This window comes from Phoca vitulina, unplaced genomic scaffold (assembly GCF_004348235.1).
Source record: "Phoca vitulina isolate PV1807 unplaced genomic scaffold, GSC_HSeal_1.0 scaffold3, whole genome shotgun sequence".
Classification (NCBI taxonomy): domain Eukaryota; kingdom Metazoa; phylum Chordata; class Mammalia; order Carnivora; family Phocidae; genus Phoca; species Phoca vitulina.
This window is the reverse complement of record NW_022589706.1, coordinates 28007803-28034699: the sequence shown is the minus strand read 5'-3', so window position 1 is coordinate 28034699 and position 26897 is coordinate 28007803. Positions and strand designations below refer to the sequence as shown.

The 26897-nt window shown below is 39.7% G+C and overlaps 1 protein-coding gene across 3 annotated transcripts in view; it reads left to right on the top strand.

Annotated features, from left to right (window-relative positions):
* PDS5A (PDS5 cohesin associated factor A) overlaps positions 1-15078 on the top strand; it is a 125871-nt gene extending 110793 nt beyond the window's left edge. For all 3 annotated transcript variants that reach the window (XM_032400225.1, XM_032400222.1, XM_032400224.1), the window contains 3 exons: positions 1327-1435; positions 5172-5524; positions 14816-15078. In XM_032400225.1, coding sequence (XP_032256116.1) covers positions 1327-1435; positions 5172-5524; positions 14816-14819 — 466 coding nt within the window. In that variant the 3' untranslated portion in view covers positions 14820-15078. The remainder of the gene's footprint in view (positions 1-1326; positions 1436-5171; positions 5525-14815) is intronic.
* The last annotated feature ends 11819 nt before the right edge of the window (positions 15079-26897 follow it).

Here is a 26897-nt window from a genome sequence, read left to right as displayed (position 1 = left end):
TTTAGGAAACATTTTGGCATAAAATAATAGCACTGAGTTTTAGTAAAATTAATGATGGAAATTAAGAGTGCACAATTATATTTTGAACCCATATAACATTCTAAGTATGTAAAAAAGTAAATGGAACAAATTTAAGAGTTTTTTTTTTTTTTTCTTAAGATTTTATTTGAGAGAGAGAGAGAGAGACAAGTGTGAGAGAGAGATCTCAAGGGGGGAAGGGTAGAGGAAGAAGCAGACTCCACACTGAGCAGGGAACCCAATGTGGGACTCGATCCCCAGAATCATGACCTGAGCCGAAGGCAGATGCTTAACCGACTGAGCCACCCAGGCGCCCCAAATTTAAGAATATCTAATATATTATAACTAATTTTCATGGAAATGTTTATATAAGAAAAATGAACACTTAGGAAAACTATGAATATAGAACTCTTAAATTGAATTTATGTGCTTTTTAATGTTTAACTCAAATTAATATAGCATGAGTTAAGATGAACATTTCTACTTATAAGAATATTCCATGTTTATTTTAACATGTCTTTACCATGTTAGCCACTGCATAAAAATTTCCACCTAACCCTACTCTTATCAACACTAGAATTTGACGCTTTTAAAGATTTTATTCTTACTCATGAAATTTTAAGTATAAACTCAATTTGTGTTGTTTTAAACACATTGTTAGCAGTAGAACTCCAAAATATAAAATAAATTAACATGGAATATCTGTGGTTTACAGAAATGGTGAGTCTCAAACATCTCCCCTGTGGCCTCTTCTTCCAGCCCCCTCCCTTGCAGAGCATTAAGAACACAGACTGGAGGGGCACCTGGCTGGCTCAGTCAGAGGAGCATGCGACTCTTGATCCTCGGGGTTTTGAGTTCGAGCCCCATGTTGGGCGTAGAGATTACTTAAAAATAAAATCTTAAAAAAACCCCCCCACACACACACACACATAGACTAGAGACAACTGTACTATACACTATCTATAATACATCTATCACTGTATTTTTACTTTGTTTTAGGGTTTCCTACCCCTAAGAGAAAGTCTTAAAATAGTTGTATGATTTTGTTTCTAGACAGCTAATCTTTCTGTCTGGCAGTTTTAGGCAGTCATTTGTGTCTTACATTAGTAAGGTTAAAGGGAATCAGTAACATGATATAATACAGCAGTGGTCTTATAACCACAGAAGATCTGAATCTTGCTAATGTTGCTTCAATTGGCTGGGCTTCGAAACTAGCCTAAGCTTCTGTTTCCTTATTGGTTAGTGAAAGGGTAGGCTATCTGTCCATGTGGTGAAATAAAGAAGCTTCGGTTTATTTTTCTTCAACAGGGAACAGGGTTCAGAGGCAGTAGAAACTGGAGTTAGTGAAAATGAAGAGAACCCTGTGAGGATTATTTCTGTCACACCTGTAAAGAATATTGACCCGGTAAAGAATAAGGTAAATTTTTAAAATTTAACAAATGGAATTCTCCCAGAGATTATTACAGTTTCATGGTAGATGTTAAGAAACCCCCACTTGACAAGTTAATATATACTACATATTCTACATTTGTGTGTACCACCTCTCACTATACTTACCATGCTTCCACTGCCTACATCCACCCATTTCAAGAGTTGATGTAGCCTCCTATAGTAGTGTCCTTCTCCCACACTACTACTCCCAAAACTTGAAAGACTAGGAATTGAGAGTTTTTGAGATCTTACTTTCAAATTTATTGACTCCTATAAGAGATATATACACTGTTTTTTTGGTTATATTTTTTAAAAGTTAAATTTATGAGTTAACCTTTTAAAATGTATTTGAGTTTCTGTTTAACGGCTACATTCTTTATTGTTGACCTTATAATTATGGCACCCAATTTTAACAATTTTGTGGCAGGAGAGAAACATTGGTAAGAATCAGACCTGAGTCTGAATCCTGGCTCTGCCACTCATTGGCTGTGTGTCCCTGAGCTTCATTAAACTATAGAATGAGACCGGTAACTTACTCAGTAGCAATGGTATGGAAATAACTATTACTTCTTTTCCTACAGAATCATATTCTCAACATATTTATCTTTTTATTGCCCACCATATATTTATAGTATTCATCAAATGTTTTAGGAATCGCCCTCGGATACATAAAATACAAGACTGTACAGTTATTCCACAATAGCTGAACTATGCAAACTCATTATCTGAATTCAAACTGAATAGATGATGATACATTTTTAGATCAGTCTCTTACTATTCAGCCTCTTGCTATTTGTTATCTGAAGTTCAGTATGTCAGTAGATTCAGATAGCAGGGAGCCTCTCACTGTCAAAACTCTTGAAATTCGGAAAACAATAGACTTGAATATTGTGGGGTTCTTGTATAGAATTAAACAGTTTTGATGTAAACAAATTTACATACAAAAATGCATATTGCCACAGACATTCATTTAAACGTACTTAAATGTGTAGGAAGAGGTGGTACAGGGATAAAAAGTTTTTTCTGGCACAAACAACTATCTATAACTTTTCTAGCCTGTGATATAAAATTCTATGTAAGATATAAATTGATGTTATATGTCAATTATACTTTAATAATAGAAAAGATAAATGTGATATTTAAATTGTAATTTTTGAGAAGCCAAAATGTTACTTTACGATTAATCTATAATAGTGTTCCAAACCCTTATTTTAACTTTTTCACACTTCCAAAGAATTTTTTTTAAGAATGTTTCGTTTTTTTTTTTTTTCCTTAAAGATTCCGTTCATTTATTTGAGAGAAAGAGCAAGCACGAGCAGGGTGAGGGGCAGAGGGAGAAGCAGGCTCCCCAATGAGCCGGGACCGTGGGATCATGACCTGAGCCAAAGGCAGACGCTTAACTGACTGAGCCACCCAGGCGCCCCTCCAAAGAATGTTTTAACAAATTCGCTATAGCCTTGAACACACAGGGGTTGTATTTTGACAAAACTTAATCACTTCCCAGTCAGGTCTCCCATAAGTTGTCATTTCTTTCCAAAGTCTGCTAGGCTCAAAAAACTATCTTGTTGGTATACTAAAAGAAGATAAAGATCGAAGAGAATATTTCTTGCTAACCAATTTTTCGAAGAGATTAATGCATAAACCAGTTTATTATGTGTATAAAAATTATCCAGCAAATCAGATATGGGTGTTTACAAATCAGGACATTCTTGGGGCGCCTGAGTGGCTCAGTCAGTTAAGTGTCCAGCTTGATTTCAGCACAGGTCAAGATCTTGGGGTTGTGCTGTTGAGCCCCACATCAGGCTCTGTGCTGGGTGTGGAACCTGCTTAAGATTCTCTCTCTCCCTTTTCTACTGCCCCTCCCCATCTCTTAAAAAAAAAAAAATCAGGACATTCTCTCCTCTTATTTACTCTGTGAGGGAAATCAAACTGTAATATGAAGGATGAGTAAGGGAGGTGGTTAAAAGAAGCAAGACATATCCCATGGATTCAGGCAGGCAATGTTACCAGTGTTGGCCTGAAGGAGTCTTCTTTTTCTTCATACCTGTGGCTGACTAATGGGTTTCCTCTTTCATTTGTCTTTTTTTTTTTTTTTAAGATTTTATTTATTTATTTGACAGAGAGAGACACAGCGAGAGGGGGAACACAAGCAGGGGGGACTGGGAGAGGGAGAAGCAGGCTTCCCACGGAGCAGGGAGCCCGATGCGGGGCTCGATCCCAGGACCCTGGGATCATGACCTGAGCCGAAGGCAGACGCTTAACGACTGAGCCACCCAGGCGCCCCTCATTTGTCTTTTAATGAGTTCTTTAAACATATGCACATGTACATAATATTCATAAGTGTGTAAATACAGTCATGTGCATGATTTTTATTGCAGCCTTTGTTCCTTTTAAAAAGTAATCTGTATCGGGGCGCCTGAGTGGCTCAGTCGTTAAGCGTCTGCCTTTGACTCAGGTCGTGATCCCAGGGTCCTGGGATCGAGCCCCGCATCGGGCTCCCTGCTCAGCGGGAAGCCTGCTTCTCCCTCTCCCACTCCCCCTGCTTATGTTCCTGCTCTTGCTGTGTCTCTCTCTGTCAAATAAATAAAACCTTAAAAAAAAAAGTAATCTGTATTAATTTTTTTCTTGTCTTACATTTTTTCACCTGTGTATATACATAAATATTTCCCTTCCCCTTTTTTGCCACTACAAACAATGTTGCATTAAAAATTAAATGTGCATCAAACATTTACTGGTGATTTTTTATTTCTATGGGCTTACTTTCTAGTAGTGGGATTGCTGAGTCAAAGAGTAAAATGTATTGCAGATTTTAGATATTTCCATATTGCTTCCTTGAAAAAGTGGAACACTTGACATTGCTACCCAGCAAGGTGGAACACTGATTTGTGAATTTTTTCACTTAAATTACTATTTTCATGAGTTTTCATTTAAGTAAATTTTCTTGAATCATGAAAGATTTATAAATATTTTTTACCCAGTCATTCTGAAAAGGTTTTCTGGGGGAAATGAAAATTAGTTAATTGAAAAGATTAACTGATTTTTTGGACAATGATAGTGCTCCTTTGTCTTCCTTTAATCAATTTGAATTTTATCAGCTAAAATTATGACTCCTAAATATCCTCTGTATAAGGTCACTTTCGACTCTAAAAACTATTAAAGTCCATTATATGGCATATTAAAATGGGATTTTATTTGAACATTTTAGATGACTTAACACATATATTTGGTAAACTAAAAGAAAAAAATGTTCAGAAAAGAAGTAGACGGTTAATGATTGCAGCAAAAAGTGACAAAAATTAGAATGTATGAAGGGAGTGAGAAATTGAAGAACCTTATGTCATAGAATTACAGAAATTATTATAGTCAAAGGAGCATCATAGATAAAGAGCATATTCAATTATGCAAGCATGCTCCCCTTTTTTAAAAAGTGATAAATTTAGAGCATACCATCGATTAAAAGGACCTTTTCATTTTGAATGAGTGTGAAAGCAAAACTGAGTAGATTTTCTCTATACCACCTGTGCATTTTAATAAGCATTTATGGCAGATTATATATGCCAAGCCCCATGGCAGGCCCTGCTCTCAGGTCCTTACCCTCAAGGAGTTCATTAGAAGACTTGGAATTCCAGCTCCTCGAAAATACTTTCAAAATGCTTCTTTCCAGTACAGATCATTGATATATAAGGAATTTATGTTTATAGAATTGTTTTGTGCTCTTTTAGGAGATCAATTCTGATCAGACTACCCAGGGCAACATCAGCAGTGACCGAGGAAAGAAAAGAAGTGTAGCAGCAGCTGGTGCAGAGAACATCCAACAAAAAACAGATGAGAAAGTAGACGAATCAGGACCACCTGCCCCTTCAAAACCCAGGAGAGGGCGCCGACCCAAGTCTGAATCTCAGGGCAATGCAACCAAAACTGATGACATAAACAAACCTCTGGGCAAGGGAAGAAAGAGAGCTGCGGTCAGTCAGGAAAGCCCTGGGGGTCTGGAAGCAGGTAACGCCAAAGCGCCCAAACTGCAAGATGGAGCCAAAAAGGCAGCACCAGCAGAAAGACAGATTGACTTACAAAGGTAATGGACACCTTTCTTTCTGGACTGTGAACTTAGACATTTTGTTTTATTCTTAGTATGTGCCAGTCACCCCCAAACACCTAGGCATTTGGGACTGAAAACTGCCCTTGGTTTTCATGAGTAGGTTATAATGGCGTTTGTTTTGATCTCATAACCTCCAGGACGCCAATTTGAAGAGTGATCTTGTTTCTTTTGGTTAATTTTTAATTAGGATATCATGTTTTGTATTTCTGCTTACTAGCAAGGACAGTATTAAATTTTGCTTGGTATCCTTCACATGGTTACATGGGCTTTACTTAATTTAAAGGGTTACCTTTTGGGTAAAAAGGTCTCAGAATGGGGCGCCTGGGTGGCTCAGTCAGTTAAGAATCTGCCTTCGGCTCAGGTCATGATCCCAGGATCCTGGGATCGAGCCCCGCATCGGGCTCCCTGCTCAGTGGGGAGTCTGCTTCTCCCTCTCCCTCTGCTGCTCCCCCTGCTTGTGCGCTCTTGCTCTCTGTCAGTAAATAAATAAAATCTTTAAAAGGGGCAGGGTGTCTCAAGTCATGACACACAAACAGGTATATCCTGCTCTTGAATTCCTCCTGTTAGTTAATTTTAATATAAGTCAACAACTTACCTCTTCCCCCCACTCTCCAGTGAAACCACCTCAAAGCTGCTCGTCTTTGATCATTCTTGGGCTGGGACTTCAGCTTCTCTACCCTGTAGTGGTGGTGTTCCAGCTGGAGATCTAGAAGTTGGCTCCTTTGAGACCTGGCCTACAGTTAGAATTTAGCCCTACCCCCTTCTTTTTTCTTTGTATGTCTGTACCTAACTCATCTCCCCTTGAATTAGACTGTAAGCATCTGAATTCCTTGTAGGAAAGAGACGGTTTTGATCATCTCAGGATGATCCTACCATCGTGCTTCAGTATTTTTATAAAGTATAGTGTTGCCTTGTGTTAACAAGTACATTTTTAAAATTACCATTCATGTTAAATCTTCTTATATTTTAAGTGTCTCAAGCTACCTTTTACGACATCTCATGGGAGCAGATTCAGGCCCAAACCTGATCTAAGTAATGGGTGTTTCTCCTACTCACTTCTAGTTTTATGTGTAGTAAGTGTAATAATGAAAGCTATTGGGGGCAAATTCATTATTTTTCTCCTCAGATCTAGATCTGGATCATATTTAACCTCAGCCCCCTCTTTGTCTTCGGTAAGACAGCATAATAATACCTTCTTCAAAGGACTGTCCTAAGAATTAAATGGATCAATAAATATAAAGCACTTAACCAAGTGCCTTTCACAGAATAAATGCTCAGTCATTGTTGTAGCCATTGTTTTGAATTCTAGAGTCTCTACCCCTTAATACACTTTTCAGTTACACAAAAGTTGAACACTTTCCTTCGAGATGGCCAGAATTTTCTGAAGGGTTTCTAAAATTCTATTCTAGGTGTTCCATTAGTACTGATCATCACACACAGGCCACTTGAGCCACCAGACCTTGTCTCTGATTAGCGCCTGGTAAAGCCCCCTGCTCTGCTTTTGCTGCACCATGTGCCCCAACATCATCAAACCAACAGAAGCGGCTTCGGTGCCAGAGACTGGTTAAGAATAGCATTGAGCCTTCTTGAAAATCTAAAAATGTCTTGAGTGAAAAACACCTTAGAAGTCTCAAGTATGCCGGCTGTTAGGTCACAGGGGGGCAGTGTGTTAGCCAAAACAGAGTTCTGTGATGGTTTTATATTCTCAGTGAAGCTAGGTGGTTAAATTAGATGTTCTTGACAACTCTGTACTGTGTTAACTGTGTAGAATAGATCAAATATTTTGCACACATGTTTCAGAAACTTGTGATTGAACTGTCTGCTACTAATTTAACAAAATATAGAAGTACATTCTGAAACTTTCTCCCAAGCTTCCTTTTATCTTTTCCTGAAACCTAATATACAACTCTGCCTTTACATTCTGGCATTATGACTTAAGCTTGGAATCCTGAGGAACTGTTGAGTGAAAGCTCACTTACTCCACAGACTACTGCTCATGATCCCCTCTTGCATAGAACTGAATGCCTTGTAGGCACACCGGTATTGCTCCTAGTACTTGTCGTTCGTTCTTTTAACGAATACTCAACTGATAAAGAGTGCTAGGCATCATGCTGGGTGTTGGCAATACAAATGTATCCAAAGTAAAAAGGTTCTTGCCCTCCAAGAGTTTATTTCCCTAGCTTGTCAACTCCAGAAGAAACCAGAAAACTTTCGCATTAGTTGATAACAGTAAAAGTATAGGACTTTTTTGGTAATTACTACATAAAACAGAATGAAATTCCGACACATGCTACAACATGGATGGACCTTAAGGACATTATGCTAAGTGAAATGAGCCATACCCCAAAGGACAAATACCGTATGATTCCATTTAGATGAGGCACCTAGAGCCATTACATTCGTATAGACTGAAAGTGGAATGGTGGTTACCAGGACGAAGAGGGAGTAGGCTTTAGTGTTTAGTGGGTGTACAGAGTTTCATTTGGGGAAGATGAAAACATTCTAGAAATGAATGGCCTTGATTGTACAACATTGTGAATGTACTTAATGCTACCATGTACTTAAAAATGGTTAAAATGGTAAATGTTAGGTCATACAAATTTTACTACAACAAAAAAAATGCTACATAGGAATAATGATCTCTAATACTAATATAGTACTGATTATGAGCCAGGCTCAATTTTAAGCTCTTTGTTAACCTATTAAATCCTCAAAACACCTCTTTGTGGTAAGTTCTACCATTATTCCCAGCTTACAAAGAGGAGGAAACCCAGGTATAGGGGCCCCATGTAGCTTTTGGTCTCTGCTTATATAGTGGGGCCAGGATTAAACCCAAGCAGTGTCCCTCCAGAGTTTGTAACTGCCATGCTATATTGTATTTTAAGGTAAAATTAGTCTTTTTTTTTTTCTTTAATATTTATTTATTTGACAGAGAGACAGCGAGAGAGGGAACACAAGCAGGGGGAGCAGGAGAGGGAGGAGCAGGCTTCCCGCTGAGCAGGAGCCCGATGCGGGGCTCGATCCCAGGACCCTGGGATCATGACCTGAGCCGAAGGCAGACGCTTAACAACTGAGCCACCCAGGCACCCCTAAAATTAAGTCTTAATTCTAAGGCACTACACATGCGCACAAAACTGGTATAACAGAGACTTTGAAAATACTTGTATTTTTTATTTTCTTGTATATCTTAAATATATAGTTCGTATGTGTAATAGTTTCCATAATGGAGTACATTTGCATTGTTGATTTTTATAAGTCTTATGTAAAAAGCTAGTTTATTTAGTTAGTTATTTTTAAGTTTATTTAAGTAATCTCTGCAGCCATTGTGGGGCTCGAACTCAAGACCCTGAGATCAAGAGTCGCATGCTCTTCCAACTGAGCCAGCCAGGCGCCCCTAAAGCTATTTTATTTAAAATAACCACAGGTTGGGGCACCTGGGTGGCTCAGCCGGTTAAGCATCTGACCCTGGATCGAGCCCTCATGGGTCTCCCTGCTCAGTGGGGAGTCTGCTTCCCCCTTTCCCTCTGCCTTTTTCTTTCTCTCTGTCTCTCAAATAAAAATAAAATCTTAAAAAAAAAAACCAATAAAAATAAAATCTAAAAAAAACAACAACAAAGAAACACCTGTTTAAAATAACCACAGGTTAAGGGGTGCCTGGGTGGCTCAGTCGTTAAGCGTCTGCCTTCGGCTCAGGTCATGATCCCAGAGTCCTGGGATCGAGCCCCGCATCGGGCTCCCTGCTCAGCGGGGAGCCTGCTTCTCCCTCTCCCGCTCCCCCTGCTTGTGTTCCCTCTCTCGCTGTGTCTCTCTCTGTCAAATAAATAAATAAAATCTTAAAAAAAAAAAATTTTTTTTTTAAAAATAACCACAGGTTAAGCCAAACAGACCAACTATAGTCCTCTTTTTAACCTCTTTCACAGTACATGCAAACAAAAGCCCCTGCATGTTATCGTCAGAGAGGAATAAACCAAGCAATAGATCAGAGATTCTTGAAGGTGGCACACTTGAAGTAAACGAAGCACCTCATGCCAAGAACATTGTCAGACTGATGAAAATTAGGTAGAATAATGTGCGGAAGATATTTGGGGTGGCTTGGCATATTTATTAATAGAAATAATAGTAATAATAGGGAAAGGTTGTTAAACATATATTTGTCTTGCCAAAAGTCAACATGAATTAAGTACAACCCTATGTTAGAGGTCAGGAGACCTGAACAGACTGTCTCCAGGCACCTGGCCAGTGCCACGCAGAGCAAGACTTGGAATCCAGGAGAGTCCTTTAGTAAGCACCTCAGTGTGGTGTTTCCTCCTGTAATTTATGCAGTATTTTGAAACTTTTTTTTTTTTTAATTTTTTTAATTTATTTTTGACAGAGAGAGAGCACAAGCAGAGGAAGCAGCAGGTAAAGACAGAGGGAGAAGCAGGCTCCCCACTGAGCAGGGAGCCCGATGCGGGGCTCGATCCCAGGACCCTGAGATCATGACCCGAGCCAAAGGCAGACGCTTAACCGTCTGAGCCACCCAGGCGCCCCTGAAACATTTTTAAACTGTGAACATTCAGAACTCTATTTGTTTTTCCTCTTAAGATGTAAAAGATACTGTGTAATGATGTAAAAGATAATGTGTAGTTACTACCAAACGATGTAATAGACACACCAAAAGTTCCTTATTTGTGATTTGGCTGATATTTTAACTATTTCAACTTAAGGAGAAATGTTAAATGGTCAAAATCCTGAAGTTACCGGCTTTATTTTTATTTCATAGTGGGACTGTAGCTTCCACCTTCCTACAAGATTCTAAACCTACTTCTCATTGGGGCACCTGGCTGGCTCAGTTGGTAGAGCATGCCACTCTTGATCTCGGGGTCGTGAGTTCAAGCCCCATGTTGGGCATAGAGTTTACTTAAAAATAAATAAAAATAAGCATACTTCCATTAACTACAAGTATTACCTGTGATTGATTTGATATCCCACCTATATTTTCCTGAGACCTGGTGAGGATCATATAGAGATTAAAGCCACATGATTACAGTTCTCAATATAGAGCTAATCCAACACCTTGAATCATCCTGTTAAGGTTGTCATTAAAATTTCAACCAGCTAATTACTAAAAGAAGAAATAGGATTGCCAAACATGAGAGCCATCAAACACTAAATCTGTGAGAAGGATGACCCCAGGGTGATGGTCAGCTTGCTTATTGCCCTGGAGACTCAGAGCCTCCAAAGCCTCGCCTAGAGGCCTTGCATTGTGGAGTGAGATCTGAATAGCTGCACTAAAGTAGTTGGCCCCTGGACTTGAAGCTGGAATGCAAGACTTTGATAATTAAGTACCCTAGTGCTTCTCTATGGCCCTGCTCTCTAACTTCAGATGCCACTTCAGTCTCTTCCTTAACCTTGCATTATTCTTCATGCCTTTCACTTGCTTAATTTCTCACTTGCCAGATGATCCGTTCCTGCTCTGGTCCCAGGTTTCCAAATCCGAAAAGACCCTCTCCCCATGACATTACCCTAATCTTCTTTACTTCATGTATGCCATTTGATCGCCAGTCTACACCTTGTGCTAGTACCATCTCTAGAAAACTCGCCCAATCTTACTGTTTGATATTTGTATTGTGATCATTGTGTGATTATATTTTATTAATGAAAACCATTTTGGGGACCCTAGTATATGCCAACCACAGTCTCTGCTACCTTGTTTAATCCTTCAGCACTATTAGGTAGGACTCTTGATAAATGGTAGCCTCTAGAGCTATTCTAATGCTACAATCAGCACTTACAATGTGTGGCAGGTCCTAACCCTCTAGAATTCCTCTTACCAGGTCCTCTTACTGAGAGCATTAGGTAAATAATAATTTTTAGTATGATTCCTGCTTGTAGAATTTATTTACTAATTCAAGGATGGATACTTTATCCAAAACATAGATAATATGTACAAAAATTTACTGGCATAGATTTTACCTTTTTTTTTTTAAGATTTTATTTATTTGACAGAGAGAGACACAGTGAGAGCAGGAACACAGCAGGGGGAGTGGGAAAGGGAGAAGCAGGCTTCCTGCGGAGCCTGATGCAGGGCTTGATCCCAGGACCCTGGAATCATGACCCGAGCCAAAGGCAGACCCTTAACAACTGAGCCACCCAGGCGCCCCTAGATTTTACTTCTTAATCTGAGAGTTGATGCTGAGCATTTTAACTTGTAAACTTAACTATAAAATTTTTAGATCCCCTTGGATTTTTCCAGTAAATGTATTACTCCCTCAGCTATTTGTGTGTATGTGTGCGTGCGTGCACGCGCGCACGTTCATTCCAGTAAATGTTCCTGTCTGTATTTTGGGCTATATTTGAAATTGTTACTTCTTTTGAGAAAATTCCTGGAATTTACCCTATACATTTATAATAATTAGCCATTTGTGTATTATGGTCAGGAAACAGTATCTGACAACTGGACAATTAATGTTGACTTTCTGAGTTTTGGGTAAAGGGTAGATCATCATTTCAATTATTTAGTTTACTTGTTTTTCCTTTGTGTTTTTGAGATGGCAAACAATTCCAAACATTTTGCATTGAAAATGTATTTTTATAGGTCTGCTGATTCTTCGGTATGTTTTGCTTACACTTTTAAGGCTAAATGCTTCCACAAGGAAGAGACTACCAGGAAACACCAGGGGAGAAACAGTCCTTAAATTTGGGACTTCTGGGGAAACTAAATATAAAGAAATTACCTATAGGAAAACAGACTATAGTTTTCCCATCTTTGGATGAATATGTTTTGCTTAGCATGCTTAGTGTGGAAGTGTTCAAGAATCTTGGAATTTTTTTTTTTTTTAAGCAAAGAATTTCCTACTTCCTGTACTCATTTGTATATTGAGAAAGTTTCCTGTCACTGCCTGGGTTCACATCTTAAAATCATAGTAATCCCTAAGTATGTATCCTCATGTATTATGCAACCATGTATTACTTTGATATGAATACTTTTTCAGTAACAGGTGAATTTTTATCAAAATAGTATGACATTTCTTAGAAACCAGGTGCTTGGATGTGATGACAGTTCACTTTGGGACGTGGAATCAAGTCCATGAAATTCTTCCAGTGATCTGGATCATTTAAAAGTCTGTGAGAGCAGCCAGGAAGATACTGAGGACTCAGAGCTGGTATAGGGAAGCTTCCTGAAGTTGAAGCAGGCAGCTTCTAGGGGATTCTTCGATATCACATTATTAAATCTTTTTTATATATTATAACAAATTAAGTCTCCGTAAGAATCTTAATCACTTAGCTTGTTTTTTAAGCATTGTCATCTTTTTTTTTTTTTAAAGATTTTATTTATTTATTTGAGAGAGAGAATGAGATAGAGCATGAGAGGGGGGAGGGTCAGAGGGAGAAGCAGACTCCCTGCTGAGCAGGGAGCCCGATGTGGGACTCGATCCCAGGACTCCAGGATCATGACCTGAGCCGAAGGCAGTCGTTTAACCAACTGAGCCACCCAGGCGCCCTAAGCATTGTCATCTTAATAAAATGTACATGTAGTGGAATACAAGTAAACAACTCCCTTATCTTTCTCCCAAGTTTGGAATTGTTGCGAAGGAGACCCAGTTTTAATACTGATATGGCTGATGAAAGATGTGGAAATTGACAGGCCAGGTGGCTACTAATGCCTTGCCTCTAAATTGAACCACCACAGGCTGACCTGAATGCCCTTTTGGAGGCAAAAGAAAACAAATCCAGGAGAGGACAAGCCCAGCATGCTTAGTTCCTCCCACCCCTCGCCCCTCACCTATTTAAATTAGATGGGTTCTTCCTCCTCCCAAAGAGGAGTTAGGTGAGAGAAGAGAGACCATATCCCCCATGCTCATGCTTCCAAAAATCAGACTCTCTCTCTTTACTAGGGAAATGGGACCAGTGGGGATTTGATTCCTCTAACCTCTTTAACAGAATTAAGCTAAATTTTTCTCCTTGGTTTTTTTTGTTTTTTGGGTTTGGTTTTTTTTTTGGATACTAAAATGTAGGTGTTTGGGGCCCCTGGGTGGCTGTTGGTTGAGTGTCTGACTTTGCCTCAGGTCATGGTCCCAGGGTCCTGGGATCAAGCCCCACATCAGTCTCCATGCTCAACAGGGAGTCTGCTTCTCCTTCTGCCTGCCGCTATCACCCCCCCATGCTCTATCTCAAATAAAATAAAATATTTGAAAAAAAAAAAATAAGATGTATGTGTTTACCCAGTTTGGAAGCCAGAACTTCTTTTGCTGCTTATAAATAAATGCCCAGTAACTTTTTTTTGTAATACTATTTTGAAGTAATACTAATGACAAATTACAGTTATTTCAAGTGAGTAGCTTTTATTGTTTTATTATTGTAAGCAAATCTGCCATTGGGTAGCAGCACCTAATGGTTGAAAATAAAAACTTCTTCATTGGTTTGTTTTTTTTTTTTATGTTCAAGGTAGACATGTTATTTCAATTTTTTATAAATTGTATCAATATCTTATAGCCATTTCCATACTTGAAGAGTGAGTATATAATGAATAATAGTTTAAAAACAGTGATGTATATTACATTAAGCAAAAAGAGAAAATATTTATGTCTAAGTCTCAAATATGGCTTATAGAAGTTATGAACTTATAACATTACCATCATACTAACATCAATGGATTGGTAGTAGTGTCCTTGATAATTTTCAGAAAATACAATTAATATAACTTGTATACTCCCTCCATTATTCTTTTTTTCCAATACCTTTTTATTTGTAGAAGAAACTATGCATTATGACTTGGTCCAGGCCACTGGCTTGCAAACTTGTATATGCTTCAAAATCACATGGAGGGGGCGCCTGGGTGGCTCAGTTGGTTAAGCGACTGCCTTCGGCTCAGGTCATGATCCTGGAGTCCCAGGATCGAGTCCCGCATCGGGCTCCCTGCTCAGCGGGGAGTCTGCTTCTCCCTCTGGCCCTCCCCCTCTCATGTGCTCTCTCTCTCTCTCTCAAATAAATAAATAAAATCTTTAAAAAAAAAAAAAAATCACATGGAGGGCTTGTTAAAACACAGATAACTGGTTCCCGGAGTTTCTGAGTTACAAGTTCTATTTGGGGCCCAAGATTTGTATTTCTTTTTTTGTCTGTGTGTGTTTATATAGTTTAGAGAAAGATTCCTTAAAACAAGGTCTCAGGTGAAAAATGGGAAAATAATTTTGAGATTTTTAGATAATAACTATAGAAATGAAATAATTCTGGTATGGTGTGTTTACATCTTTTCTAACTTTTCTTTCTTCTACTTCCCTCCCCAAGGTAAAAAGAAAACTCATTTGCAAAGGGAGAAAATGAAAGCCAAACAGAAGCAGGCTCCAGCTTCTGCAAAAACTTGGATTCAAATGTCCCTGAACAGAAAATGAAGTTAACTTCAGAACACACTTTCTGCCTTGAAAACTGAAAGAAACTATTACTTCCTTTTACATGACCACAAGTCCTTTGATGGAAATGTACAGCAGAAACTCTTGAGAGAGAAGCTAAAAGCAACTCTATTCTACCCTCCCCCCTAGACTTTTCTTACGAAAAGTCAATAATTAAGCAAATTGCTTAACACTTGGTTCCAGTTCCTGCATATCTGGAGTTCAAAGGCATAATACACCATTAATTTCCATGCTGCAGTTTTTATTTTAAAGAAAGTAACAGGATGTCCTTACACTGACACTGAAAATTCATCAATTTTAGAGCCAGGAATTCCCATGTTACACAGAAAAAAATAAATAAAAGTCTACTGAATTAATTTTTTAGAAGAGATCAGATTAAATATTTCTTTGTTTTTCCTTTTGGAAACTTTTATGTATAATTCCTTCTGCCTGCCTACTTTTCTGCAAAAATGAGATGTACAGATTTCAGTTCCCTGCTATGAAAAGTGATGTGGTGGCAATTTTATAAATGTTGCTTTCTGATTTTTATCAGAGTGAGAAAATAAAATTATTATTGATTTCATATCACTTCATATTTTGATTTCCCCTCCATTTTAGCTTAATATAATTTGCAATAAATGTACATATTGTTGTTTGTTTCATAAAGCATATCACTTTAAAATGGTTTTTACTCCTGTGATTATGTTGGAATATTTGGAATTTTAAAGGAGTAAAGACTGCCCAGCATTTGGTTTTATAATGTTTGTCACCAGATTTTTATTATTGATGTAAAGAAAAAGTCAATTTTTTTAAATAGTTGGACTTTGGCAGCTTTGTAAGGAAGTTGGAGGTGTTTAGGATTGCTGTCAATCTTCAGCATTGTGCTGTTGGGAAATAAGTATTTTGCTTTTGTCTGCCTGTCTGGGCTCAGTTTTCATGTTTATTTTAGAAGACAACTGTTGCATCAGTATATTGTTTCTTGGCTTTGTTCAGCATAGGTAATGTGTGCACTCTGTGTACACACAATCATATTTAAGTTTTTTGCATAAAATAAATGCTTTTAGATGTCATATGGTAGTCTTTTTTAATCTCTTTATCATATGTTTTCTTGTGAGTTTCTTTTTATGTGAAAGGGCTAATAAAGTCATAAAGAAACAACATAATTACAACCAACTCTCCATTATCTATATAAAATAGTGGCTATGCCTCAGGTTTTGAGTTTTGCAGTCACAATTTAAATCACAAACTTAATGAAACCAAGTATATTGCAAGAGCTATTTCAGGAGGAACTTGAAATTTGTCCTTCTTTATGCTCAGAGTTGTAGCTGCCCCCATTCTGTACTTGAGGCTCTTTCCCGAAGCCCTAACTGAATGTGCTCACTCAGTTGCCTTGCACATTCCTAGTGAGGGTCAGAAAACACAAATGACACTTGCATTAGAAGTTGGTCTTGAGAGGCTGTAGTCTGCAAGGGATGTAAAACAGCGAATGTGAGCTATGTCAAAAAAGAATGATTAATGTGAAATTTGCTAGTAGTAAATGTCACTTATAGATAATCAAGAGTTGGCTGTGTATTGACTCAGTGAAAGATGGGTAATTCTTTCAAATATGCATGTACACACATTTAGGTATCGGGTGATGGTTAGGGAACAGTGGATACAAGTGATAGAAAACGATACCTTTTAAAAGGGCAGGAAAAGCCCTCACTCTTCTTATTGCCTCTTCATTACCCTTTAGAAGTATAAAATACTGCCTCCAACATGCTGAAAAAGAATATCTATGCATAAGCATCAGAGAAGTCCCTCAAGCAAACAGTGGACATGTATATTTAGAAAGATTTTAAAGTGCTCTTAGCATCAGACAACTTGATTCTTAAGGCCACTGATCTGTCACCAATAAAAAGCACACTAGTAGGGACCTTTTTCAACTCCTTTTGATTACTCAGCATCACAGCTGACTAGATTACCTAGTGTTAAGTCATATTTATAACAATGTAGCAGAACCATTTGCATCTGTTTGTGGCTGCGTCGATTTTTTGCAGGAGTGGAGTTTAGCTAAAAGGATCTGGTCCACAGGTGTATGTAAATGGCCCCCCTGGTTTCATAATATGATGCAAGCATCTAGCACTAAGGGAAGGGAGAGTAGGAGGATAAAAAGATTGAGATGATGGGGAGGGACTTAAGGGACATTTGTCAGTTTTCCTTTGCAAAAAGGAAAAAGTTAAATCCCTTAGGAATTTGATATTCACATCTCAGAGAAATACAACACAAAGTGCAGACTTATATTTGAGAATTGTTAACCCTTTGTGTCTAGTTTGAAGCTTCTTGTATTTGTCTAAAACTACAAGCCAGAATTTTGTATCTCCTTTGATAAAAAGTGTGTATAATGTAAAGTAGTTTTGCATATTCTTGTGCTGCACATGGGCTGAATTTTTAAAAAAATTTTTTAAAGACTTGAAGCAGAACCTTGTAATTTGTGTAAATGAGTGTAAAATCCTACCATAAAATGCTAAAAATATGCATTGTTTCAAATAAAACCAAGAAATGCAGCATTATATAGTAGTGTGGAACCCTGAATATTCATGTATGTCACAAGCTGATAACATATTTGCATATTTTCTGTTTGGATTCTGGAGTCTGCATGTCCTTATAAGAAATCAAATGTAATCATAAATCAAAAAATCAAATCTTCAAATTTCCTGGCTATGTACTCTGATCTGACCTACAGTGACAGGGAGAACATAATAGATGATAAATTCTGATAGACATTTGGGAAACTTTAGAAGTTGCTTTTTAACCCAAGAACTAAAAGTGGCCTTTCATTTATACTATGATACATCTATTTATTGCAAATTTTGGACATGCACAGTTTAAAAACTGATGAAAGCAAGTAAATTGCATGTATCTGGAATAAGAAATGAACAGAATGAGAAATAAAGCTAGCTATCCTGCCTGGTTCTGTATTTTACCCTCAGTGGGATTATCGTTCAACACCTTGATATTTGTATTGTCAAGACTTTTCTGCCTTCACTATTCACATGGATAAACTGTTCATAGAAACCACTGGAGGCCAGCAAGTCTCTAACAGTCTGACGACAAGCTTTGCAGCCTGCCTCAGTAATAATGATGGCATGCTCACAAGAAGTAAAAGTTGGTCGTAAGCCAGCAACAGCGTAGAACAATGGAAATGAATGTGCATAATCACATACCTCCTCAGCCTGTAAACCAGAGCTCTAATTTTTCACTTCCATAAGAGTAATAAACCTTCTTTACTTCATTTTGTGTCTTATTTGAAAGGCCAATGGGGATGCCTGGGTGGCTTAGTCAGTTAAGCATCTGGCTTCAGCTCAGGTCATGATCTTGGGGTCCTGGGGTTGAGCCCCACATCGGGCTCTGCTCAGTGGGGACCCTGCTCCCGCTCCCCCTGCTTGTGCGCACTCTCTCTCTCTCAAATTTAAAAAGATGAAAGGCCAACAAGAACACGTGGGTCCCATTTCTAAGGAATCTGCCAGGCTGGTAATCAGGATTTCCATTTTGGGGTATTTCTCAAATCACATTTTTCGATCTTGATTGCCAACTAAAGGCACTTTCCTTCCCTTCGTTCTCTAGTTACTCCTGTTCTCTAGTAAAGACCATGCATTCTGAATAAAATCCATTACTTTTAGGAAATAGCGCTGTATCAAATTCTGCGAGAAGCTTGGAAAGTAATCAATTAGAGGTCATTAATCCATGTAAGGAGCAAGGTCCAAGTCTATGGAAGCCAGTAAAAACTGAAGGGCAAGGAGTAGTGAGTGATTTTCCTCCTGACAGGTATTTATCTAATCTGTACAGACTAGGCACAATGCCAGGGGCTGACATTGGAAACACTAGTTTGGGGCCTTGGAAGGACTAGCAATATAAAGCAAATGGTACAACACAGACAGCTCTGACTGTTCAGGTTATATATTGTCTGGACTTCAGAGCCCCGATGGATGCTGTAGAAACAAAACCTACCTTTTCTATATAAAGAAATGCAACTCTGAGAACTGTCCGAGGAGATGCGGGTTCCTAACAGGACTGGGCTGAGCAAGCCTCTGCCTCACAATGAGCTGGATCTGATGCAGGGGGTAGCTCTTCAGGTCGAGGACCCCCTGGGCGAAGGTGACCATAAGGAAGGGCAGACTCCAGCAGGGGAAGGACCAGAAGGAAGCCTGCTAGTTGAGCAGTACAAACACTGAGCACCTCCCATGTGTGAAGCATTACTCCCTCTCTAAACTGCAAGACCAGGCCCAGCCCCCAAACCTTGCTCCCCTGCTGTCCTCAGTGCACTCCCTTCCCAAGCACAAATTTGGGTGTGCTGACAATTCCTGTGGCTTCTTTGGACAAACTCTCTGTAACCGCAGCGCCTTACCGTGCTTCTCCAAAAAGCAAATTCTGGTGGAGACCCAGGCAGTGTCCCCCCTTGAAGCACCTCTTAGTTTTGTTCTCAGCGTTTTTAGAAGAGACTCATCCTGACGGCCATACATCCTCAACCCAAAGAAGTGCCTGAGACCATTTTCCTCTAAAAGGTTTGGCGGTTTTGCCATCTGGTTTCACCTGACTTACAATGGAGTGTACCTTCCAGAGATAGGCCAGCTTCAGAACGCAAGAGGAACCTGCCCCTCTGCAACGTACCTCAGGCTAAGAACTGAAAGGCAGAAGGCTGGTACCCCTAAAGCCATCTAACTTGTAACCATTTTACAGAGGTTCTTTTAAATGTCCTATGTAGAACAGGCCCAGCTTGGTCCGCCCATGGAATCTTAGAATTACGAACAGAAGGGCTTGCCTCTTTTTAGAAGTCAGAGCTCACTGGGATCAAAACTAGACAGATCCCATTGCTTTTCTCTCTCTCCACACATTCGCACAACTAGGATCTTCTATTGATCACAAGGCATCCACCATGCCATGATAGTCAAGCAGATCTCAGTCTCCAAAGCTAATTCAGAGGAAAACTTTCACAAATATTTTATAAACCAACTATTACATCATCTCCAATCTCCTGCTGGTTCCACCTTTTTTGTAACAATAGCAACATAAATAGCAAAGTGTTTGTTGCCCAAAGACCTGATCTTCACTAATGCATTTCTATCTTACTGATAATTTTGGCATTGTGTTTTGAGGGTGAGAACTACCTAAATATTACAATTCCTATGGAAGGATGAAGGAGTTATGAATATGCCGTAATAATTAGTAGAGACAAGAAGAAAGCCATTGTGCAAACATGGCCTTCATTGCTATTTGGCTTTGGGGAGAATAAGATTCTGAATGTGGGAAGGAACAGATTAGAAAGATTTCTGCCTGAGTTCATGTCCATTTTAATATCCCTGCTTGTGACCAATATTTTTCAACAATAACAGTTGAGCAAAGAGGCTCAGAAAGGGCTGGCATTGCAACTAGAATCTCTGCCCCTAGGAAAGCTGAATCATTGAGAGTATGGGTTGCCGAGATGCAAAGAAGACATTTGCTCTGTGAATTCAGGCAGGAACCCTGGAAAGCTTGGGTTCAGTACTTCACAGCAGCAATGAGACAGCAATGAGGTGGTGATGTGTATATACAATGGAATCCTAAGCAATAAAAAGGAAGGAAATACTAATCATGCTACAACATAGATAAATCCCAGAAATATTATGCTAAGTGAAAAAAGCCAGACACAAAGAACTACTATGCTTCTATGTATATGAAATATCCAGAGAAGCAAAATCTATAGAGATATAAAGTAGAATAGTGGTTGGCTAGGGATAAGAGCAGGGATTAACTGTAAATGGGCTCATGAGATCTTACCAGAGTGATGGAAATGTTCTAAAACTGGATTGCAGTGATTGTCGCACAACTCAATAAATTTACTAAAAACCACTGAATTATATTTTATGGTAAGTTATACCTCAATAAAGTTTAAGATAAATGAGACACGGGGCACCTGGCTGGCTCAGTTTGTAGAACATGAGACTCTTGATCTCCGGGTCTTAAGTTCAAGCCCCACGTTGGGAGTAGAGATTACTTAAAAGAAAAAGAAAAAAAAAAAAAAAGATAAATGAGACCTCTTCAAAAAATCTTTCTTTAACTATGCAAAACAATGCAGCATCCACTTAAGTAACCGGACTGTCAAATCCACATCATGTCAAAAGCACCATTATTAACAATAACTGAATTTGCAGGCAAAGCACCCTTCTCGGAGCACCTGGGTAGCTCAGTCGTTAAGTGTCTGCCTTTGACTCAGGTCACAATCCCAGGGTCCTGGGATTGAGCCCCCCATTAGGCTCCCTGCTCAGCAGGAAGCCTGCTTCTCCCTCCCCCACTCCCCCTGCTTGTGTTCCCTCTCTCGCTGTCTCTCTCTGTCAAATAAATAAATAAAATCTTAAAAAAAAAAAGCACCCTTCTCATCAGTGAGTTCCACTCCTCACAGGGTTACTTGCTGGAGTCAATCTGGTTCTCAGTTAGGCAAGTCTGGAAACCATTTTCTCCACTGTGGTCATGGCCACAACTGACTTTATTAACCAAAGATACAAAACACTATGTGTAAACAAGAGGCCACCATATTCACAGTGACTGATCAGTTCCTTCTCTTAGGAGTTCCTGTCCTTATGAGACATCAGAGAACTCACTTGTGTACTCTCTCCAGCTGTGCACACGGAGGAAAGGCCGTGAGAGAAGATGGCCAGCTGCAATCCAGGAAGAGAGGCCTCACCAGAAAATGGATCCCCTGGTAGAAAACATTCCAAGAGATGGGGCTTCCTCTGTGATTCTGACCTCTCCCAGCAGTAGGAGCCTCTAAAGGTCTGGTTCCAGGATGGTTTTCTGCTCCTTCCCCATGGGACAGGGATCTTTTTCTTTCCCCAACCTTATCTGATCTACACCTATACTCAGGGGTGAAGAGTCACTTTCCTTTCCCAGCAACTATGAGTTTTGTTACACAGGGAAAGAGTCCAGGCAGGGCTTGGTTACTTTGACACAGCAGCAGGTGCTCACCTTCCCAGGCCTGCGCCACCAAGAAAGGCTTGTCTCTGGCCTCCACCTGTGCCCAACGGTCCCTGTGAGTGTTGATGAATGACACGTGAAAGCACCCATGTGTAGATGAAAACCCCTTGTGTCTGAGGCACCTTTGTTTAAATTTCAGGCCATCTGGTTACTTCACTTCTCTGATGGGTTCAAGAAAATGACTTTGCGGATTAGCAGTAATCACCCTCTTTACAGCTTCCTTCACCTTCTAGGCAGAAGACAGAAGCTCCTAGATTCAAAATAATCAAATAAAGAAACTGTACCTCGGTTATATCAGCCTCGTCATTCTCTATGACAACTTGGAGTTTTTGTGTTTGAATTGTTCTCTATTAGAATTGCTAGAATCAATCCTGAAAAGCAAAAACACTAACAGTATTGCAATCTCTGGAATATATTGTGACACAAGACTTTTATGAAATTCTGACACATGTAAACTTATGCTTCAGACTTTTCCTATAATTTGTTGATCTCCTGATGCATGCAATACTTTTCAAAATTAAAATAAATAGGGTTCTTTGCTTAACTATGAGTGAGGGTAGATGACAAATCTGGGTATGGTCTTTTTTGAACAATATAAAAAGATTTTGACAATCCTATTAATAAATTTGAAGAACTTAAGGCTCAATAAACAGAAATTGTGAGAGAACTTCAGGGAAGAAGGCAGAGTATGAGGATCCTAAGCTCACCTCATCCCACAGATACACCTAGATAACACCCACATCAGTGTAAATAACCCAGAAAATGACCTGAAGACTGGCGGAACACATTCTACACAGCTAAATGTAGATAAGAGGCCACACCAAAGAGAATGGGGGTGCTGGAGACAGAGTCAGGAGCAAACGGACCCACAGGCCTGACTGTGGGAGGGAGGACTCCGAGAACATGGAGAGTGGAGGGGAGAAGACCCCACCACATCAGGCACGCCATGCACAAGAAACCCACACTTGGAAGATGAATCTCTATAACATTTGGCTTTGAAAAACAGAGGGGCCTAACTTCAAGTTCTTACAATCAGTAGGGCTTAACACCTGGAACTTTAAAATCACTGGGTTTGGCTCTGGGAGAAACAGGAAAGTGAAAGGAAACTGAGTCCTCATCCTTGAAGAGACAGCACAACAAACAGCCCCACTGAGATACAGCAAAGCAGCAGCAGTTTGAGAAATGCCTGAGGTATACGGGAAGATTTATTTACTAATCTCATAGCAAGTGCTGGAGGAACAGGGATCTTTGGGAGATTTCTCCAAGAACAACATAGCTGGCAGGTGCCATTTCCCTCTCACACCCCCCAGCCTAGATACATGGACACCATAGGAACCAGCACAGCATGAACACTCTCCACCTAGCTTGTTAACAGCGCATCCCAACCCATGCTCTCCTGTGGATGTGTCCCCTCCATCCCAGCCTATGCAGCTTTCCCAGGCAGCTGCAAGGCCCCTCCTACAGCAGAATGATGAGGACCCTGCAGGCACCGTATGTCCCGCCCCCACATTCTCCTGCCAATCTTCTCCCCCAACATGCCCTTGGCAGTTATCCATCCAAAGTGGTCCCACAAGCCTGGCAATGTGCAAGCAGCCCCAACAGAGACCAAGACCACTCCAAAGTGACTCTCTTCCCGGGGAGAGGGGAAGATAATCACCCATACCAGTCATACTGTGGCCACAGCAGTGGGCTGGGAGCAAACATCTGTTCTGTGACTGCATGTGCCACCCACCAACAAAAGCTCCTCAAGGGACAACAGAGGAAGAGTTCCCTGCAGTTTGGTGCTACTGCAGCTCTGGAAACTGCCTGATCTGATTCAACTCAAGTCACTAACAACAGAGGGACCAAACCCTGCCCACAATAAGCAAAGAGAGACATTGCAGACAATCTGACTTAAGGCAAATGCAGTGCAGCCACAATAGTAGGACGCATGCGACACACATAGGAAACATCCTTGAAGCACCAGGTTCTGGTGAACAAGAGACAATGCACTGCAGGGCACTAGAGGATCTCTCTTCATAAGGCCACTAGTTTCAAGAGCAGGAGATGTATCTGACTTTCCAAACATACAGAAACAAAGAGACAAAGTGAGGAGGCAGAGGAATATGTCCCAAATGAAAGAACAGGACAAAATCACAGCAAGAGCTAAATGAAATGGAGATAAGTAATATACCTAACAAATAATTTAAAGAAATGCTCAAAGAGATACTCACTGTACAGGAAAAAAAAAAAAGTGGAGGACCTCAGTGAGATCATCAACAAAGAGAAAACATGAAAAAAAAAATCAGAGATGAAGAACTCAATAACTAAAATTTAAAATACCCTAGAGGGCACCTGTCTGGCTCAGTTGGTAGAGCATATGACTCTTGATCTCGGGGTCGTGAGTTTGATCCCCCCTACTGGGTATAGAAATTACTTTAAAAAAAAGAAAGAAAGAAAAGAAAAATGTAAAATAAAAAGGGGGGGTGCCTGGGTGGTTTATTCAGTTAAGCATCTGCCTTTGGCTCAGGTCATGATCCCAGGGTCCTGGGATCAAGCCCCGCATGGGGTTCTCTGCTCAAGAGGGAGTCTTCTTCTCCCTCTCTCCCTCCCCCCACTCATGCTTATGCACGCTCTCTATCTCTGAAATTTAAAAAAAAAGAATCATCAAAAATACACCAGAGGGGATAAATAGACTACAGGAAGCAGAAGAACAGATCAACAACCTGGAGGACAGAATAACGGAAAGCAATTGAGTTAAATAGGAGAGAGAAAAAATAATAATAAAAAATGAAAATGTATTCAGGAAATTCAGCAACACCATCAAGCATAATAACATGCACATTATAGGGATCCCAGAAGAAGGAGAGAGAGAAGAGGGGTGCAGAAAATTTACTTAAAGAAATAAACAATAGGTGAAAACTTCCCAAATGAAGGAAACAGAAATATGGATCCAGAAGGCACACAGAGCCCCAACAAAATCAACCCAAGGAGGTCCACACCAAGATACATAGGAACTGAAATGACATAAAGCAGTGATAGAGAATTTTAAAAGCTGCAAGAAAAAAAGAAAACAGATACATACAAGGGAAACCCCATAAGGCTATCAGCTGATTTTTCAGCATAAACTTTGCAGGCCAGAGAATAGTGGCATGATATATTCGAGGTGCTGAAAGAAAACAACGTGCAATCAAGAATACTCAATCCAGCAGAGGTATCATTCAAAATAAAAGGAGAGGCGCCTGGGTGGCTCAGTCGTTAAGCGTCTGCCTTCGGCTCAGGTCATGATCCCAGGGTCCTGGGATCGAGCCCCGCATCGGGCTCCCTGCTCGGCCAGGAGCCTGCTTCTCCCTCTCCCACTCCGCCTGCTTGTGTTCCCTCTCTAGCTGTCTCTCTCTCTCTCTGTCAAATAAATAAAATAAAATCTTTAAAAAAATAAATAAATAAATAAATAAAAGGAGAGGGGCGCCTGGGTGGCTCAGATGGTTGGGCGTCTGCCTTTGGCTCGGGTAGTGGTCCCGGGGTTCTGGGATCGGGTCCCACATTGGGCTCCCTGCTCCTTGGGAGCCTGCTTCTCCCTCTGCCTCTCTCTCTCTCTCTCTCTCTGACTCTACTGAATAGATAAATAAAGTGTTTAAAAAAATAAAAATAAATAAAAATAAAAGGAGATATAAAGGGCTTCCCAGACAGAGGCGCCTGGCTGGCTAAATTGGTAGTATGTGACTCTTGATCTCAGGGTTGTAAGTGCAAGCCCCACGTTGGGTATGGAGATTACTTAAAATTTTTTTAAAAAAAAATCTTAAAAAAAAAGGTCCACACAAACAAAAGTTAAAGGTATTCATCACCACTAAACCAGCCCTACAAGAAATGTTAAAGGGGACTCTTTGAGTGGAAAAGAAACAAAGCAGGAGTAAGAAAAGTAGGAAGCACAAAAGCAATAAAATTAACTATCTCTATAAAAATCAGTCAAGAGGTTCACAAAATAATAGGATATAAAGCATGACAATTTTACCTAAAACATGGTGGAAGGAAGAGGAGTACAAATTTAGTGCTTTTAGAATGGGTTCAAACTTAAGCAACCATCAACTTAATACAGACTGCTATATGCATAAGGTATTATATATAAACCTATTGGTAGCCACAAATAAAAAATGAATAATAGATATGCAAAAATAAAAAGAAAGGAATCCAACTATATCATTAAAGAAAGCCAGCAAGCCATGAGAGAGCAACAGAACGGTACAGACAAACACTACAAAAACAACCATAAAACAAATAACAAAATGGCAATAAATACATATCTATCAATAATTACTTTGAATGTAAATGGACTAAATGCTCCAATCAAAAGACATAGGGTGATGGAATGGATAAAAGAGCAAGACACTTGGGGCACCTGGGTGACTTAGTTGGTTGAGTGTGACTCATCTCAGACCTAAAGACACATGCAGGTTGAAATCGAGGGGATGGAAAAGCATTTATCATGCAAATGGAAGTGAAAAGAACAAGAGACAGGAAGAACACTATATAATCATAAGAACAATACAAGAAGATATAGCAATTATAAGTATTTATGTACCCAAATACATAAAGTGGCTAATAACAAACATAAAAAGTTATCAATAGTAATACAATAATAGTAGGGGGCTTTAACACCCCACTTACATCAATGGATATATCATCCAAACAGATAATCAACAAGGAAACAGTGGCTTTGATAGACACATTGGCAGCACAGTACACATTCTTTTTTTAAAAAATATATTTATTTGAGAGAGAGAGTGAGAGAAAGCATGAGATGGGGGAGGGTCAGAGGATGAAGCAGACTCCCCGCTGAGCAGAGAGCCTGATGTGGGACTCGATCCTGGGACTCTGGGATCATGACCCGAGCTGAAAACAGACACCTAACCACCTGAGCCACCCAGGCACCCCACAATACACATTCTTTTCAAGTATATGTGAAACATTCTCCAGAACAGATCACATGTGGGGCCACAAAAGAAGTCTCAACA